The sequence below is a fragment of the Eumetopias jubatus genome, unplaced genomic scaffold (assembly GCF_037043125.1).
Source record: "Eumetopias jubatus isolate StellerSeaLion01/CBP00866 unplaced genomic scaffold, mEumJub1_p1.0 scaffold_15, whole genome shotgun sequence".
Lineage (NCBI taxonomy): Eukaryota > Metazoa > Chordata > Mammalia > Carnivora > Otariidae > Eumetopias > Eumetopias jubatus.
In genome coordinates, this window is record NW_028274821.1 from 31,795,924 (window position 1) to 31,813,210 (window position 17,287).

The 17,287-nt window shown below is 32.3% G+C and overlaps 1 protein-coding gene across 1 annotated transcript in view; it reads right to left on the reverse strand.

Moving 5' to 3' along the window:
* Nucleotides 1–17,287, reverse strand: part of BRD10 (bromodomain containing 10) — a 124,128-nt gene that overhangs the window by 27,438 nt on the left and 79,403 nt on the right. The window contains exon 4 of the mRNA XM_028107248.2: nucleotides 12,074–12,163. Coding sequence (XP_027963049.2) covers nucleotides 12,074–12,163 — 90 coding nt within the window. The remainder of the gene's footprint in view (nucleotides 1–12,073; nucleotides 12,164–17,287) is intronic.

The following is a 17,287-nucleotide window of genomic DNA, read 5'->3' on the forward strand; positions in this document are numbered from 1 at the left end:
TTTAAAAATGTCTATGGCCTTCTAACTTTATATATGTTTTTTGGACTTCTTCCCTTTCTTTATATTGTATGTTCTCAACTTGGGTAGTGATGGTATAGCATTTCATTATTTTAAAATGCATATTTAATCATTTTGTGTTTGGAAAACAAAAAGTATATTATTCTTATAACAGAAATTACAGAAAGTAAAGACTGATAAAAACTAGAGGACACATATAAAGAATACAATGACCTCAATGAAGGATATCACTATATCCTGTCATGGGGTATGTGTGTCCACAGTTTTTATGTTTACCAAAAGGGGACATACATATTTAAGAAGTTCAGAATCACTGCTCTGGGACTGGTATTTTAGGTAAAGTGTTTATCCACTTGACAGTAAAAAAGAAACTCATACTGCCTATATCATTTACCATCTTCTTTGGTCAATACAACCCAAATGGAATTAAAACAACATGTCCCCTTCTACCTAGTGGTGGTCTTGGAGTGTCACAGTATACAATGAGACTAGTGTAAACAGAAAAAAAGTTATGAATTTTTAAAAGAAGTTAGAGATGGCAATGATCTGCCTTAACTTGGGTCTAATGTAAGAATCTATGTAAAATCAAATTATTTCCTGAATTTAAATCAGTTCATTAACTAAAAGCTAACATTAGCTTTTCTGATTTATTAATTTTATTTATATACACAGAAAGGAAAATCTGAGAACAACTACTGTGTTTCTTCTAGGATAAAATTATTAAAGCTGAAGGGAATGAGAAGAACATAATTTTACAGAAGGAAATTGGCTCGGTGAATCACAGGGAAGTACTTGTAGATAGAAGCAGATTTTCAGTTAGAATTCTAGTCTTCTGAATGTTAAAATCTAACTCTCCTTCCACTATATAATGCTGTCCCAATTCGTCTACACTCAGACAATTCCTAAAGAACAAAAGATTGTATTGCGTTAAGTACTTATCTTTATATGCAGGTGTCTCTGTAATGCAAAAACTAAAATCTATAAAACTTATTTTCATTTGCTTAAAATAGTACTTAAAATTATAGTGTTCTAAAGTTTAAAAGTGAATTTAAAAACAAGGAACACAGCACATTCCCCATTCTTCAAATGAATAAGAAAGAATATGGATATAATAAAAATCAGAAAGCTCTTATAATCTTTATCTGTAGTAATCAATATAGAATCAAAGACAGCAGGGAGAAGGATTAGTATAGGCCATTTGTGGAACAGTGTTATAACCATTTCTCAAAAAAATATATTTAATAAGCTAAAAGCTAGCAATAGCTTTGTTTTACTAACAAGTATGTGAAAATGGGGATAAATGAACTGTTTTCATTTAATATTATTTTCTTTTAATATCTCATTCAATATTAGAATTCTCACTATTTTCAGAGATAAAAATTATCTTCTAAGATAATCCCAATGTATTATGTGAACTTAATAATGCAAACATTTACTGCAGGTCACTTTAAAGAAGAGAGTAGTATTTTTCTTTTATGAATTTACTATAAAGTTTAATGTAAAGTATGAATTCAAGCATATACCATGGAACCAAAGGCATACAATATGGTCTAAATCTGAAGCTTACCTTTCAATACTTTCTCATCCAATGTCCACAGCAGCTGCAGATTGCCAGCTCCCTTTCCATGAGATGCCCCAAATGTCAAACAACGGAGGTTTTATAACCTCATGGGGATTACTACAAAAAGAAGCTGGTCTATGGTCACAAGAGAAGACTTTTATTATATTATGCAGTTTTATAAGTTTTTGAATATGATACATTAATGACCTAAGGAACCATATGGAAAAAGAAAGTTTAAAAAAACTTACAAAACTACACAATATTGTAAAATGAAAAGCTGAGTCTATGCGTGTGAAATGAGTGGGGAGGGAAACTTACCTTACAACTAAAGAACGATTCCATTCTGCTGCAGTAATCGGGGATGGGTATGACAGAACTAGCATAATGCTGGCTGGGGTGTTGCAAGGACAGGGAGTTGGCAATCTACTGATGCTGGAGACATTGGACACCTAAAAGGAAGAAAAAAAGGAAAACAAATAAATTCCAGGTTTCTTACATGTCTTATCATCATGGACATATTTTATACATTTTAATAAATTTAGATGCTTTGAATGTTAAACTTAGGTGAAAGTAACTTATTTACACAAACCATCCTGTTACTTATATAGATCTTCTTATAACATTATATGAAAACAAAATAGCTATCAACAGCTCTATGAAGAAAAATAAAATCATATATAAATATACAAAGAATGCTTTTATAAATTGAGAGGGTTAGCACCATTACTGTGGAGATAGTAAAAACATTTTTATTAAGAACAGTACAAAAACAAGATGTATATAACAAAAGTATCAATGCCATTTTTTGGTACACTTTCACTTATAAATGTTAGCTCACAGAAACTGGATCATATAACAAGATATTTTTTGTTACAGGCTTGGCTCTTGTCACATAAATCTTATTGTGGAAAAGGGATTATATAACAATGTATCTCACTTTTCAAATAAAATGAAAATAACTTTGAGAAAAGCCACACAGATTGATACACAAAGATGTCTCATTTAAAATCACTAGCAGTATCTGAAGATAGCTTGTAAATAATTTAAACTCATATGTATAAAAATATAGCACAAATCAAATTAACTATAATTAAGTACATTAGTAAACCAATTATTTGACATTCTCCTTAGTCTAAATAATATTAAAAGTAGTATTCACTTTTTTCTTTCTTACCTAAAGAAACTATCACCATACTCATATATTCCTGCATATTCAGTTTTAGGGGTAAAACATTACATTCATTTTGTTGGTATACAGTCCCTTGAAAAAGTGCTACTTTGACAGTATAGTGAAATGTATACATATTAACATGGGAAAAATTAAAAGTGACTTTAACAGTGCCAGAGGTTCTAATATGAACTATCACATGCTAGTATTTTCTCTCATCCATTTTCACTTGAGATTAATTTAATAGAAAAGGAAAGCATTTGTACTTTAGGCATCCCACACTGAATATTTCCATTATATTTCTAAATTAGCATTTAACTAGAAAACATGAAAACAAACTATATCAATTATTAGAATTTATTGCAAATTTTGATGTCATTTAGCTCTGTAGAGAGGAAAATGTGGATGACATTATATGTTAAAAAAAAAAAGAAGATAGTAGGAAGGGAAAAATGAAGGGGGGGAATCGGAGGGGGAGACGAACCATGAGAGACTATGGACTCTGAGAAACAAACTGAGGGTTCTAGAGGGGAGGAGTGTGGGGGGATGGGTTAGTCTGGTGATGGGTATTAAAGAGGGCACGTATTGAATGGAGCACTGGGTGTTATACGCAAACAATGAATCATGGAACACTACATCAAAAACTAATGATGTAATGTATGGTGATTAACATAATAAAATAAAATAAAATAAAAAAAAGAATAAAAAAAAGTGAATGACAGATCATATTCCTAGTAAGGCAGTTACTACTAGTGGGGAAGAAAATCTAACTATATATATATGCACTAATGGTATACAACCACTTTCATTTACAAAGAAGAAAGAATCCTGAACTGGAAATTAACCACTGGCTAAGTATTTGATTTTTTTTTTTAAGATTTTATTTATTTGACAGAGAGAGAGAGAGAGAGAGAGAGCGCACACGCATAAGCAGGGGGAGTGGCAGGCAGAGGGAGAGGAAGAAGCAGACTCCCCACTGAGCAAGAAGCCTGATGTGGGGCTGGATCCCAGGACCCCAAGGATCATGACCTGAGCTGAAGGCAGCTGCTTAACTGACAGCCACCCAGGTGTCCCTGGCTAAGTATTTGAATTTGACCCTTTTCTATAAATTGGTGGTAGCAAATAAATTGACATTTGATCAAATCTATACCTGATATAACAGAAAGGTGGGTTCCCAAGCAATTCACTGCACAATCTGAATCACTAAGTAATGCTATGTTTGGTATCACTGGAGCACAAAAATTCCATGTAAGTGACATGAAGATTGGGAATATCTTAAGAGCAAGGACAGTGTCCTACTTACTTTCACTTTCTCAGGCTCTATCACAAAGCCTAGCACAGAGTGGGCCCATAGAAAGTATTCAAACTACATAAGTAAATTTCTTAGTTAACTGAGGTTAACTTGCATCCTTTTTTTTTTTTTAAAGATTTTATTTATTTATTTGACAGAGAGATAGAGAGCACAAGTAGGCAGAGTGGCAGGCAGAGGGAGAGGGAGAAGCAGGCTCTCTGCTGAGCAGGGAGCTGGACATGGGGCTCGATCCCAGGACCCTGGGATCATGACCTGAGCCGAAGGCAGCCGCTTAACCGACTGAGCCACCCAGGCACCCTAACTTGCATCCTTAATTGCATTAATCTGAGGTTAAATTGCATCTCCTTAGATGCAATTTTTTTTTTAATTGAGAGAAATATGTCTTCCAGATTTCCTGAACACATGATGAATAAAAATTTAACTCTCGATGATTTGAGTCATCATTATGAACAAGTTATTGTGTTACATTTTAATACAGTGACTCTCAAGCACTGTTCAACTTTATGATCTATATTTCTTTTTTTCAAAAAAATAATTTATTTATATATTTGAGAGAGAAAGAGCACAAGTGGGGGAGGGGCTGGTGGAGAGGAGCAGAGGGAGAGGGAGAAGCAGACTCCCCGCTGAGCAGGGAGCCAGAGGCAGGGCTGGCAGGGCTCAATCCCAGGAACTGGGATCATGACCTGAGCCAAAGGCAGCCACTTAACCGACTGAGCCACCCAGGGTGCCCCTCAAATAATTCTTTTTATGAAAGTTTCCCTAATGGGATTCAAACTATGCCAAATTGTAGTAAGTAGAAACATTGAGCATTTAGAAACATTTAACAAGGGTTAAAATCCTGTTCTTAGCTGAGTAGTTATTAAATGTTAAAAAATACCCAAGGAACAAGATTTATCATAAATAAATGTGGATAATACACTCTTAGATAATTCAGTGATTAACTGATTGAAGCTTTGTCTTACCAGTCATATATTGCTCTGGTTCACATTTCCTGTCATCTAGCTTTTTTTTCCTATTATTTTGGGCATGTCAGTTACCATTTGATTCTTCATAAAATGCAATGTTACCTACCCCTCCACCCTATTCCCAAACATATAAACATATAATTAAAGGAAGTGAGCAAGTGTCTGGAGTGTTTGTTGACTTCCAAACGCTGCTTTCATTGAAAAGAAAAGATTAAGTCTTTTATAAAAGGACAGAAGATAGCCCAACTCACCTAGATTAAAATTTATCCCCAGGGTTGGGGATAAAATTTTAAACTCTTTAGTGAATTCTTTGAGGATAAGGACTTTGTTTTAATTTCAGATCCCTACCAAGTTCCTGGTACTACACATAACACACAGAATACACTGAGGAAATACTTGCCTTATGAATAAGACTTGAATCTGTAACTAAGATAGGTAAAGAAGCTTATTTTATCTATTGTGCAGGCCTTCCAAAAGTGTGTTTTAATTTTTTAAAAACTTTAAATATGGCTAAAGACAAAGTGATTTTCCCCCCACAGCTGAGATTGTTTTGTTTTGTTAACCAGTAGTTGACCAGAAAATCTAGAATAAGAAAATGATATAGGGGCACCTGGATGGCTCAGTCAGCTAAGCATCTGCCTTCGGCTCAGGTCATGAATCCCAGGGTCGTGGGATGGAGCCCCGTGTCAGGCTCCCTACTCAGTGGGGAGACTGCTTCTCCCCTTCCCTCCGACTGCTGCCCCCCCTGCTTGTGCTCTCTCTCTCTCCTCTCTCTGTCAAATAAATAAATAAAATCTTAAAAAAAAAATGACATATATAATGATGTAATTGTAATAAACTTAAAAAAAACTAATTTTAAGGATAATTTAGAGATTATTACAACTATCTACAAGAAAAGCCATTAAATAAAGTTAATTAGGGCATATTCAGGACTCTGCATGTACCTGATACTTCTTATACTCAAGTAAAATAGATTTTGTACTCTAAACAGTGAGCTGTAAAATAATTTTGATTTGATGCTTCACTGTGAACAAATGGATACGGAATGGAGAGGAGGGAAAAATCCTATAATCCTTCATCATAATAAAATTTCTGTTATAGGTGATAGAAAGTAAGAGTAATGTATAAATAGTCTCTTTGTCCTATATTAGCTTATACTATATGCAATTATGTTTTGGGGGTCCATATAATTTCATGTAAGTTTTAAACATAACCTGACTACATTTTTCTATTTATCTCTATTACTTACTATATCTTTACTTTTTAAGGATATATTGCATCATCTTTCTAAAAACAAATAGAGAAAATACATATATAATCATGTTATTTGTAACTTCTTCATTTCCTATACAAAGGAAGATAAAGGTAAATGATGAACATATTTGAGAGGCCATAAATCATAATAAATTGAAAACAGTTGGATATAAAGTCAAGAATTTTTTTTAACTGTCTGATGGACTTATAAAGGGTAAAGGTTAATACTAACATTCATAAAATTCACCAGTCTGAATTAGAAGTATATGATCTAAAAAAGTATTCCCAATTATGGGATCAGGTATCTGATTTCACTGATTTCTACCTAACTTTCAAAAACATCAACTTGTTTTCTCCCCATAGTAAACTGGCAGCAGCAGACAAAGTGAGAGAATAGGGCCCTTAGCAAATACAGGCTTATGCTAGGGTTTTGCAATTTCCACACAACTGACATTTGAGGCTAGACAATTTTTGTTGCAGGGGGGGTAATCATTTGCATTATAGGATCACTGTAATGTAGGATATTTTGGGGAGCATTGCTGGCCTCTATCCATTAAGTGGCAGTACCACCTCTTCAATAACCAAAAATGTCTTCAGACATTGCCAAAAGTCTCCTTGGGGGAGGGGGAGGGATCATCCCTGATTCATAACTAGTGGCTTATACAGAACTCTGTGACCAAAAAATGGGGTGTCACCATCTGATCCAAGCTTCTGATTTCTCTGTTTGGTCTTGCTAATGTACAGCTTTTGGTTAGGCAAGAGAAATATTATTATTGTATGATAAATTTAAATTATCTTAAGAACATAATAAAGATTAATTTTATTCATTACTTGAAATTCCTTTCCAATTCCTTAACAAGTCTTTTTATATATTGTAATCATTAGCCACATCTTCTTTTGTGTATTTAAAAAATTTAACATTTTACAAATACTTCCATATAGTAACAATGATCTACAAATATTTTATTTTACTAGTTACATGATATACCACTGTGTTAATAATGTTTGGTTAGTAATCTCACCACTGTTGGACATACAAGCTTTTTCCAAATTTCCACTATTAGAGGTAGTGTGCTGAACACACCACTGTGTAAATTGCTTTTTTTGGGGAGAAGGGGGCATGAAATGAGGAAAATAAAAATTAAATTCCAAACAGGATTACAAGATCAATGAGCAAGGCAGTTTTATAACTTTTTTTACATACTGACTATGATATTTACCCTACGTGTTGAGTTATTTAACTGCCAAAATATGTATAAGAAAAAAAAGGTCTTATATTTTGAATTTTAGTTTCTCTATATTGATAAGACTATCATTTATCATTATATCATCCAGGCAAAGTTTCTTTTCTTATAAGTAACATTTTTTTTGCCAAATTAGTCACTTTTCCTTATACCCAATTTCTATATGGATCTTTCCTTATTAAAGAAAAATAGGTTGAAATCTCTTTGAAAATCTAAATTAGGACATAAAACACAAGGAAATTAGGCAGATATGAGGAAAAAAAAGGTCACATGAAAAACTCAGAAATACAACACTTCCTTTATAAGCCTGGCAAAATTCTCCAACTTTGATTATTTAGAGAGCAATAATGTCTAATAAATTTCAAATACAATAGGATCAGGCAAATTTATCAGTATCTTAGTTCATCTTTCTGGAAAACTAATACATTTCCTCAATTTAAAAAGATTTTCCAAATAATTAGGCAAAATGCAAATTTCATCTCTTGACTAAAACCACAAAAAAAAAATGTTATTGTGATTTCTCCTTTAGCTTACTCAAGAATCCTATGGTCTGAATAATAATGAGAAAGACAAAATTTAAAAACTGCCAAACTATATACTTCTATTTATCTCAACCAGATGTCTCACTTTAAACAAATCTCAGGTAGATAATTAGGTATAACACTGCAGGATCTAAAGGATGTTGAGCCTTTTTTGAGTAAGTCCCTAGATGAAGTAATGGTACCAAGTGTGCTAGAACAAAGTCAAGAAAACTAAAGCATTTTTCTATCCTTACATTATTAACTACAAATGGAATTAGTTTCCTTGCAAGAATAAGTAAACAATTTAGATTTTAAAAGACTGTAAATCTTCTAATACCATGAATAGCTCAATGGCAAAACCTCTAAGAGGATAGGAAAGCTTTCAGAATGACATGTTGACATGGGGTGAAGAAGTAGGATAATTCTTCCTTGTTGCTTTGGTAGGAAAAACTATCTGGAAAGGCCCTGCAGAGAAATCTTCTAAAGAAGTGAGGTGCTTGTACGAATGCATGTTAAATCCTCTATCACATAAATATTTCTGTCTTTAGCAATGGCATTCATGACAACCAAATGTCTATATGGAATACATCCTCTTTGTTATTGGAGCCATTATTATACATATAAAAGTTGATGATGAGCAACAGAATTGCTTTGACTCTAATAGTTTTGACAGTGATATCTTCTTCTGAAGATCAAAATTAATACTCTGTCTGGCAATAGTAAAGGAAGCCCACAGGCAATGAATCAGTCAAAATGGCTATTACTATCACCAAGTTCATGCATTTAATTATTAAGAAATTATTAAGAAAGTCTCTCAGGTCCTTACTATGAGTCTAATTCTTATAAATATTGTTACTTGTTTTGTAATTCACAGTATATCAGCTAGGGCAAGTACATGGACAAACACAAACACAAAAAACAATAGGTTGACAATGAGGAGAGAGAACAAAAGCAAAGATACAAACACACACACCTTCAAAGGTCTTTTGGTAAATGTTTAATTAGAGTTACTGATATCAATACATTTTAGGATATCAGTATAATTATGGATGTTCATAATGATCCTTGAGTCATCAAAAAAAGGGTTAAAATTTTGTTCAGTATAGTAAAAGGAGGCAGAGAAGTTTGTCATTAAATGATTAAATAAGAAATTTAAAAAAATAAATAACTCTTAAAGTTCAGGTTTCAGTTACCTAGAAAATTCAGTTAAGTGAAACACCTTATTCCCAAATGATGGCAGACAAATAAACTAGTATTTAATATTACTATAAACATCCAATAAAGTTAATTTCTACAACTAACATCATAATCAGTATTAGCTTCTGTAGAAAAATAAGGAATGATACTAAAATGTAAATATTTACTCTCTATTGCTACCATTATGTTTTGTGGCCATTATAAGCTGTTCATGAAAAAACCTTTTAGGCAGTTTAAAGGGAAACAGCTTGTATATTAGTAGTCCCATTAAGATTATCCCTACTAAGTACAGTCCCAAGAATTTCTATTTCTTGAAGAGCAGAAAATATTTTAAAACTAATATGCGGGGCTCCTGGGTGGCTCAGTCAGCTGACTGTCCAACTCCTGGTTTCAGCTCAGGACATGATCTCAGCATCCTGGGATCGAATCCTGTGCTGGGCTCTACACTCAGCACAGAGTCTGCTTCTCCCTCTCCCTCTGCTCCTCCACTCACTCGAGCTCTCTCTCTCAAATAAATAAAATCTTAAAAAGAAAAAAACTAATATGTAAATTCTAGGAGTCATGGATAAGTTAAAAATTTAGAGTCACAAATTTAATCAATTAAACTCTGTGTGTAACCTAAAATTTTCTTATAAACATGCCTTCAAAGACTACAGTGTCAAGTATTTGTAATTTATGTTTTCTTTTACCTTTCTACTCATTTCTGTAAAGGAAGGCAATATGCATATACCTTGTATCACTAACGGAAGTGAGGTGGAAGGCTTTACAGAAAAACTCTAGGATCCTTGAAGAAGTCTTTTTCTTTTACAATGCATGCTATAAGTGAGTACATTATGCATAAAACTATTCATTAAAAACAAATAAAACCCTAGGGGTGCCTGGGTGGCTCAGCTGGTTAAGTGACTGCCTTCAGCTCAGGTCATGATCCTGGAGTCCCGGGATCAAGTCCTACATTGGGCTCCTGGCTCAGCGGGGAGCCTGCTTCTCCCTCTGACCCTCCCCCTTCTTGTGCTCGCTCTCTCTCATTCTCTCTCTCTCTCAAATAAATAAAATCTTTAAAAAAAATAAAAAATAAAAACAAATAAAACCCTAATTTATAATATGGGAACAAGTTAAGATGCATATGTTATGTTTAACTGCAGCATAAAAAGCAATTAGCAAATTTACTTAACAAAATTCTATTTAGAATCATGAAGAACAGACAACTCATTAAAAATAAACAGCTTCTGCAAAAATTATAAATAACACCCTAATTAAAAGACTATCCTTCCTATTAAAGGACAGAATCAGTCCTTTATGAGCATGTAACATCAAATATATATATATATATATATACTTTAAAGATTTTATTTTATTTATTTGAGTGAGAGTGAGAGAGAGAGAGAGAGCATGAGAGGGGGAAGGGTCAGAAGAAGCAGGCTCCCCACCGAGCAAGGAGCCTGATAACATCAAATATATTAAAAATAGCTTTGTTGAGGAGAAAATATTCTAATATAAATGTTTTTTGAGAAATACATCACAGAGGTAAATTTTAAAACAATACCTGGTGTTCCACATCAAGTAACTGCCCATATACCAAAGTGCGTATGTGTACACACACACACACAAACACAAATGTATACGTACACACACACACACACACGTATACATGAATATATAAGAATCTAATAAGTGTCTAAATCATTTTTAGTGGAAATATATCTAAAAATATAGTTTTCTACATTCTCGGATTGTATAGTTCAATATGTTTTCTTATTAATGATTATCACTATGAACATTATTCTATCTCTTAGATTATATCGATATTTTCAAGGATATCACATGAAATTTCTGAAATCCTTAAGGTTGTTTTACGCCTATATTAAATAACCTCAGAAGGTTGTACTTTTATGGCACTTAAGTCTCTTCCCTTCAGAGTGCTACCAATATGTCTTTTCTTGACAGTATTTATATAAAATGACTACTACAAATTGGCTGATATGAGGCTTGCTGTATCATATCCTTATTTTATACATAATTCTAGATTAATAGGTTCTGAGCAAAGACCTAAAACTAAGTGGCTTCATGGCATTCCTAAGGCATAAAACAAAGGGATTTGAAAAATAATGACTGATTTTCTTCCGTGCTTAAAATCTTCCCCATTTATTTACTGGTGTACAATTGTGTTTTGAATCTGTAATATCACTTAATGTCAGTTAAACAAGTATTACTGATTTAATAAATAACATAACTGAGCGTTTTAACAAGTGCTGAGTGAATAAATGTAATGCCTTTATACCCTATTCTCTCAAGAATAAAAAAATGAAGGTAAAATTGTGAATTTAGAATATATAGTGAACGTTTAAAAAAGACCTTCAGCTGATAAAGATGTTTTAAAAAGACATACTGTTAAGCATGTATCAAAAACATCTGGGGCAGGACTTAACAATTTATATGTTATTTATGTCACAGTTAATTAAAATTTTTATTTTACTAAGCAATAAACTTCCATTAAAAGCATATAATTATTAATTAAGAATATCTGCAAGGTAAGCATTACCCAAAAAACTACCAGTCAGAAAACAACCAACCAGTATATTGGGAAATACCTAAAACTATACCCGATATAAACCAGGCAAACAAAATTAATTTACTTGCCTTGGTAGCATTTTTGTCTAAGAAAAATGAAAACTAGACCACACAGGAGAAATAAAAGGAACAATGTTTCTATTTTTCATTGCAAATTTTTATGTAATCCAGGAGAACAAGATTTAAAAAAAAAAAGCTTTAGAAAAAAGCAGGAATAAATTTTAATGCTGTCAATAATAGATAGAATTTTTGGATCAACACCTACCGATTTTTTTCTACTGTTTTCCAGATCTTTGAGTTCATTCTCGATTTTTGTGATTAATTCCCTGAGTTCATCAAGATTAGTGCAAATAAGCTAAAATAAAACACAAAAACACAGCTTGATAACACATAATATAAAACACCCAAAATGTGGTAACAGAAGTTGTTTTAACATACACTAAATTCACAATTATTTGTATTTGTAAGAGCAAAAAGCAAAGAAAGCCCCACAAGTTTATATTTTAAAAGATACTACTTTTATAATGTATGAACTTCAGGCTTAGGATAAAAATAGCTGAAATTTCAACATTGGTGGTTTCATATCACACCTCCCTGTTCTCAGCTTGCTTTATAATCCAGGTACTTTCTTAACATTATTAACGTTCAGCCCAGAATGACAAAGATCTGGAAACTCACCCTAGATTTCACAGGTTACTAAATCACCTTGAAGAAACACTTCATCAGGCAGTCTCCTAGTAGGTGAATAAATGCATCCCTGGAGAACTGTCATTATACCTTTGATATGGTTTGCTAACTATATGATTAAACTAATTATATTGCTAAGAAAGAAGGATTTCCACTGTCTGTAATACAGTCAAAGAATAAATGAAATTAAGTACACATTCTTAATATGATCTTAGTAGTCTTTAATAAACCATCTCCACAGATAGCATCTATTTCCTTTCATAATTATGCAGTTCATTTTACTTCACTTTGGTAATGTTGGCAAATGGCCAAAATAATTGGGTTTTAGTTATGAGTAATCAAACCAGTTTGTCTTAACTACTAAAGCTTTAAACAGTGAAGTGTCAGCAACAACAAAAATATTAATAACTACATTTTAGTTCTCATAAAATTAGAGTTTTTCACAATATGTTGAACTTTTTTCCTAAAATAAACTCTTATTTTAAAAAATCTATAATGAAAGAGAAATGTTTCTAAAACAAAACTACAAGCACATAAAGAGGAAGTTTTAGATTAATGAAAGTCTTGTAATGTTTATACTGTGATAATTAAAAAAATACATTTATAAAGCTGTTAATTCACCATAAGACTTTATCAGCCCATGTTTGTTACACTCATTAATCTTTGTGTAAGGGTATTGTTTTCCTAAAAAGCATATTTCTTGTAAAAGAAAATAAAAACAACAAAAGAAAAGGGGGTTACAACAAGATCATTCCTAGTGACTACTGTGACAAAAATGGGAAAGTAGGACCCCTTTAAATTTCCTTTATTAAGTTATACCATATGAAATCACTGCTATGCCTTTGATCTACATAAATGGCGATATGGTTCAATCTAATAGGCTAAGAAAAAATGATCACAGATATTATAATTAGTATCAACAATTATTATTAGAAATGTCTACATAACTTCAAACTCAAAGAACTGACAATGCAGAGAAAATATGCATTTAAGTAACCCAAATTAAATAATTCCAGAGCAGAAAATAGTACATAATGATGTAGTAGGACAGTGCCGCTGATATTTATTATAAACTACACATTCCCATTTGCCAAATCTAGAGTTATGGAAGAAATGCTGATAGGCAGTGGACTGGACAACTATGTGAGTGCCTCTAGAACTTGGTAATGTCTTCAACTTCTATCTTACTGGCCCCATATCAGATTTTTAGTAAGTACTCAGCAGGAACTGAACTTCCATTGTATAATCTGCTATTTTGACCACTATGTCAAATTTGCCCCAGAACTTGCAGATGTTTACATGCCTTTTCACTGAAATTGGTGCACTACATATCACAGCATAGATTTCTCATTTGCACATATGGCAAAGCTCAGAGGAATTTTCACTTGCATCTTAGATGTCTCATTATACAAGGAATAAAGGTACATTTTGCATATATAGTTTGTAGAAACTTACAGTAACAATGAAAACATACTGCAACTAGCTAGACATACTCTAAGACACTTAAAATCTTTCAATTCATGGGATCAATAAATATTTATATTCTATTTAAAGGAAGAGGTAACACAGTTCCGAAGTCAAACTCAATTATTTCCACAACTTAAGAGCTATAAAAAACAGTACTTTGATGTGGCTTACCTAGTTAGTAAGCAAATCAGTGCTTCTCAAACTTTAATTTAATCTGCATAAGAATCACCTGGGAATCTTGTTAAAATGGAGTTTTTGATTTAGTAGGTCTGAGGTGGGACCTGAGATTCTGTATTTCTAACAAGTTCCCAGGTATGGGCTGCAGATCATACTTTTAAACAGTAAGGTACTAAATGATTATGAATTCCAAATCTACATGGCTCCAAAACATTCTGGTACTATGTAGCTAAGGAAGATGAAGATTCAAAAAGACTAATTTCCAAATAGGGGATAAAATGCTGAATTAAATGCACAATAAGATAAATATTCCTTAAATGACATGACTCTTAAACGTAAATTTTGTTGAATTTGAGGGTGAAATATTTTTAGCAATATTTACTTTGAATTTCTCTTAAAATGAATAGCTACATAACAATTTACAATCTCTTTCTATACTCTCCACAAATAGATATACCTAATACAGATAATCAAAATATAGAGCCAAGTTAAGCTCTGAGAAAATTCTTGTATAGGAACATAATTCTAATTGTGTTACTAATATTGAAAGAGAAAACAATCTGATTCATGCCAATATACCCTCTATTCCTTCTCTTTTACATAGTAAGACATATGTGTGGCCTTTAAACTCGACTCAACTTGAAATGGTGCTTTTAAAAACAGAATCAATCCTCTAATAAAGTTCAACTACATAAGGAGAACAGAAGCATTTTTTTTTTTTTTAACAAAGCAAAACACCTTATTAAAACCTCCTTCTCATTACCTTGAATTTGAAAAACATATCTGAGGCTCAGGGCCTACAGGAGTGAAAAAGGAAAGCTACACAGCAGGTTGGATTACAGTTAGATCACACTGCTAACACTCATGAGAGAAGGTTTTCAGTCATACCGCAGAAATTACAAAAAGAGTTTTATCCCCCAGGAAAACCTCTTGAAGGCTTCACTCTCTCCCTCAAGTTAACATTTCACTTGAGGCAACCCATGACAGTGCCACAAAATCATAAATCTTAGAGCTGAAAAGGACTAAAAATATGTAATTTTTGGACTAAAAAGGTATCTCTCCAATTCATATACAAACTAATTAAAACTAACAGAGGTAAAGTAACCTAAGATGACACACTGGTAGAGGAGACCAGAGAACATAGGACTCATCCACCTCCTGATATATCATAATCTTTAAGGGGTCTTTCTAAACAAAACAAAAAATCTAATAACAATAGAACATGTATTATAGTTTCAAGATTTATTTTATACCTAAACTTTCATTTCTATTAAATGGTAAATATGAAAAGGCCCTCTCTTCAACTCATGAAGCAGGAATGTGTATAGAGGGAGAGGGAAGGTCCTGTTGAGATCAAAAGAATTCCATGACCACATCTCAGAAAAACTGCAAAATGAATCATTCCTTGCTTTATCATTACTTCACACTATAAATTGTGCCCTTTGGGTTTATATTCAATAGATTTGAGAAACAATTACTTTATTTGTTCCAAAAAGGACATAAGGTAGCATACAAGACTAAAACAATATAGTAAATTACATTAAAAAGCAAAGAGAAAACAATGCAGAAGTCAAAATGAATCGCTCCAAACAAACTGGATCTCTCATTCATCACCATGCTAATACAACAAACCTATACTTTATTATAAAAATTGTAAGAATATTAAATTCATGGCATAAATTCAAATTTCATATTGTATTTAAACTAAAATTATATTAACATCTTAAAACTATGAGGACAGAAAAATTCCTTCTCATTTCTTATGATCACCATACCAAGGAGAATGCTTCAAAACCTGCAAATAGGATATCATGTGTGATGTGAAAAATAAGTCTGATTAACAAGATATATATATTTATTAACGAGATATGTTTCTCTCAATGCACAATATTTAAAAATTGAAAGAATTTTAAGAGGGAAGTAAAACCCATACTGTTAGAAATGAAAAAACTGAAGCTAAAAATATTTACATTAAGAGGTAGCAATTCAAAATAATATAATCAAAAGGTCCTTAACACAGTGAAGCAGTTGAACTCCAACTTTAATTTTGGACTCAATTTGTTACACTGAGGGTCTCAATTTGTTACTTTATTTCATATCCTTTAGTTTCTCCACTGGTTAAATGGAGAAATATAGTTTTTTCAGAGGTATGTTAAGGATCTGTGAGTTTATACTTATGTTTGAAAACAATACTACTATGTAAGTCTTAGCAGCTGGATTCTGGATTTCCTCTGCAAAGCAGCCTTTAGAATAAGTCACAGGTATGCAACAGTAGCAAGAATGCATTACGCTCAAAGATCCTGGTTACCAATGAAAAGCAAAGTCATGGTAACTAAGGCTCTTACATTATTTTAAAAACTGATCTTACTAAGACTTAACACACTAAGTTTTAAAAATACTTTCTAAGACTTTGTTACAATTGTGTACAAAATGACAATTCATATAATACTAGATTTCTCTTTCAAATATTAAATTTTAAAAAAAGGTGTTCTGGCAAAAATTAAGTTTAAGAAAAATGATATTTATTTTTCAGTCTAACAGTCTTTCTTATATTACAAAACTGGTAAAAAATAATTTAGTCAATTTAACAAAGTCATAAGTAATTGTTAAATATGATATACAAGCTTAAATCACCAACATGCTAAATACTAAAAATAAAAATATTTCCTAATTTTTTTGCACCTATTGCTAAATAAAAATATCTAAGTTCCCCTATATGCCAACTATATAACCACCATAACACTACACTACGGCTAAGCATAAGTTTTCCCCCTGATTAATATAATGATGCAAATATTACTTGGTTTTTCACTTTTCAAATTATTGTAGGCTTAATCATGACATTTCATGATTTATGAAATGTGACCAAATCAAAGATTATTTCAAGGTCTTAAGTAGTGAAAAAAGTGGTTAACATCAATAATAGAGGCTTTTAAGCCAGTTCTTAATCGATTTTCCTACTCATAACACTACTTATGTCTGAAGCATCTGGCACGCTTATTTGAAAAAAATAAGAATAAATAAAACAGTAAGCTCTATCATTTAATCCTTACAACACCCTATGTGAAGAAGGTACTATTATTACCCAACTATACAGAGGAGGAATTGGAGGCACAAAGGGCTTAAGAACACAGTCAGTGGTAAAGCT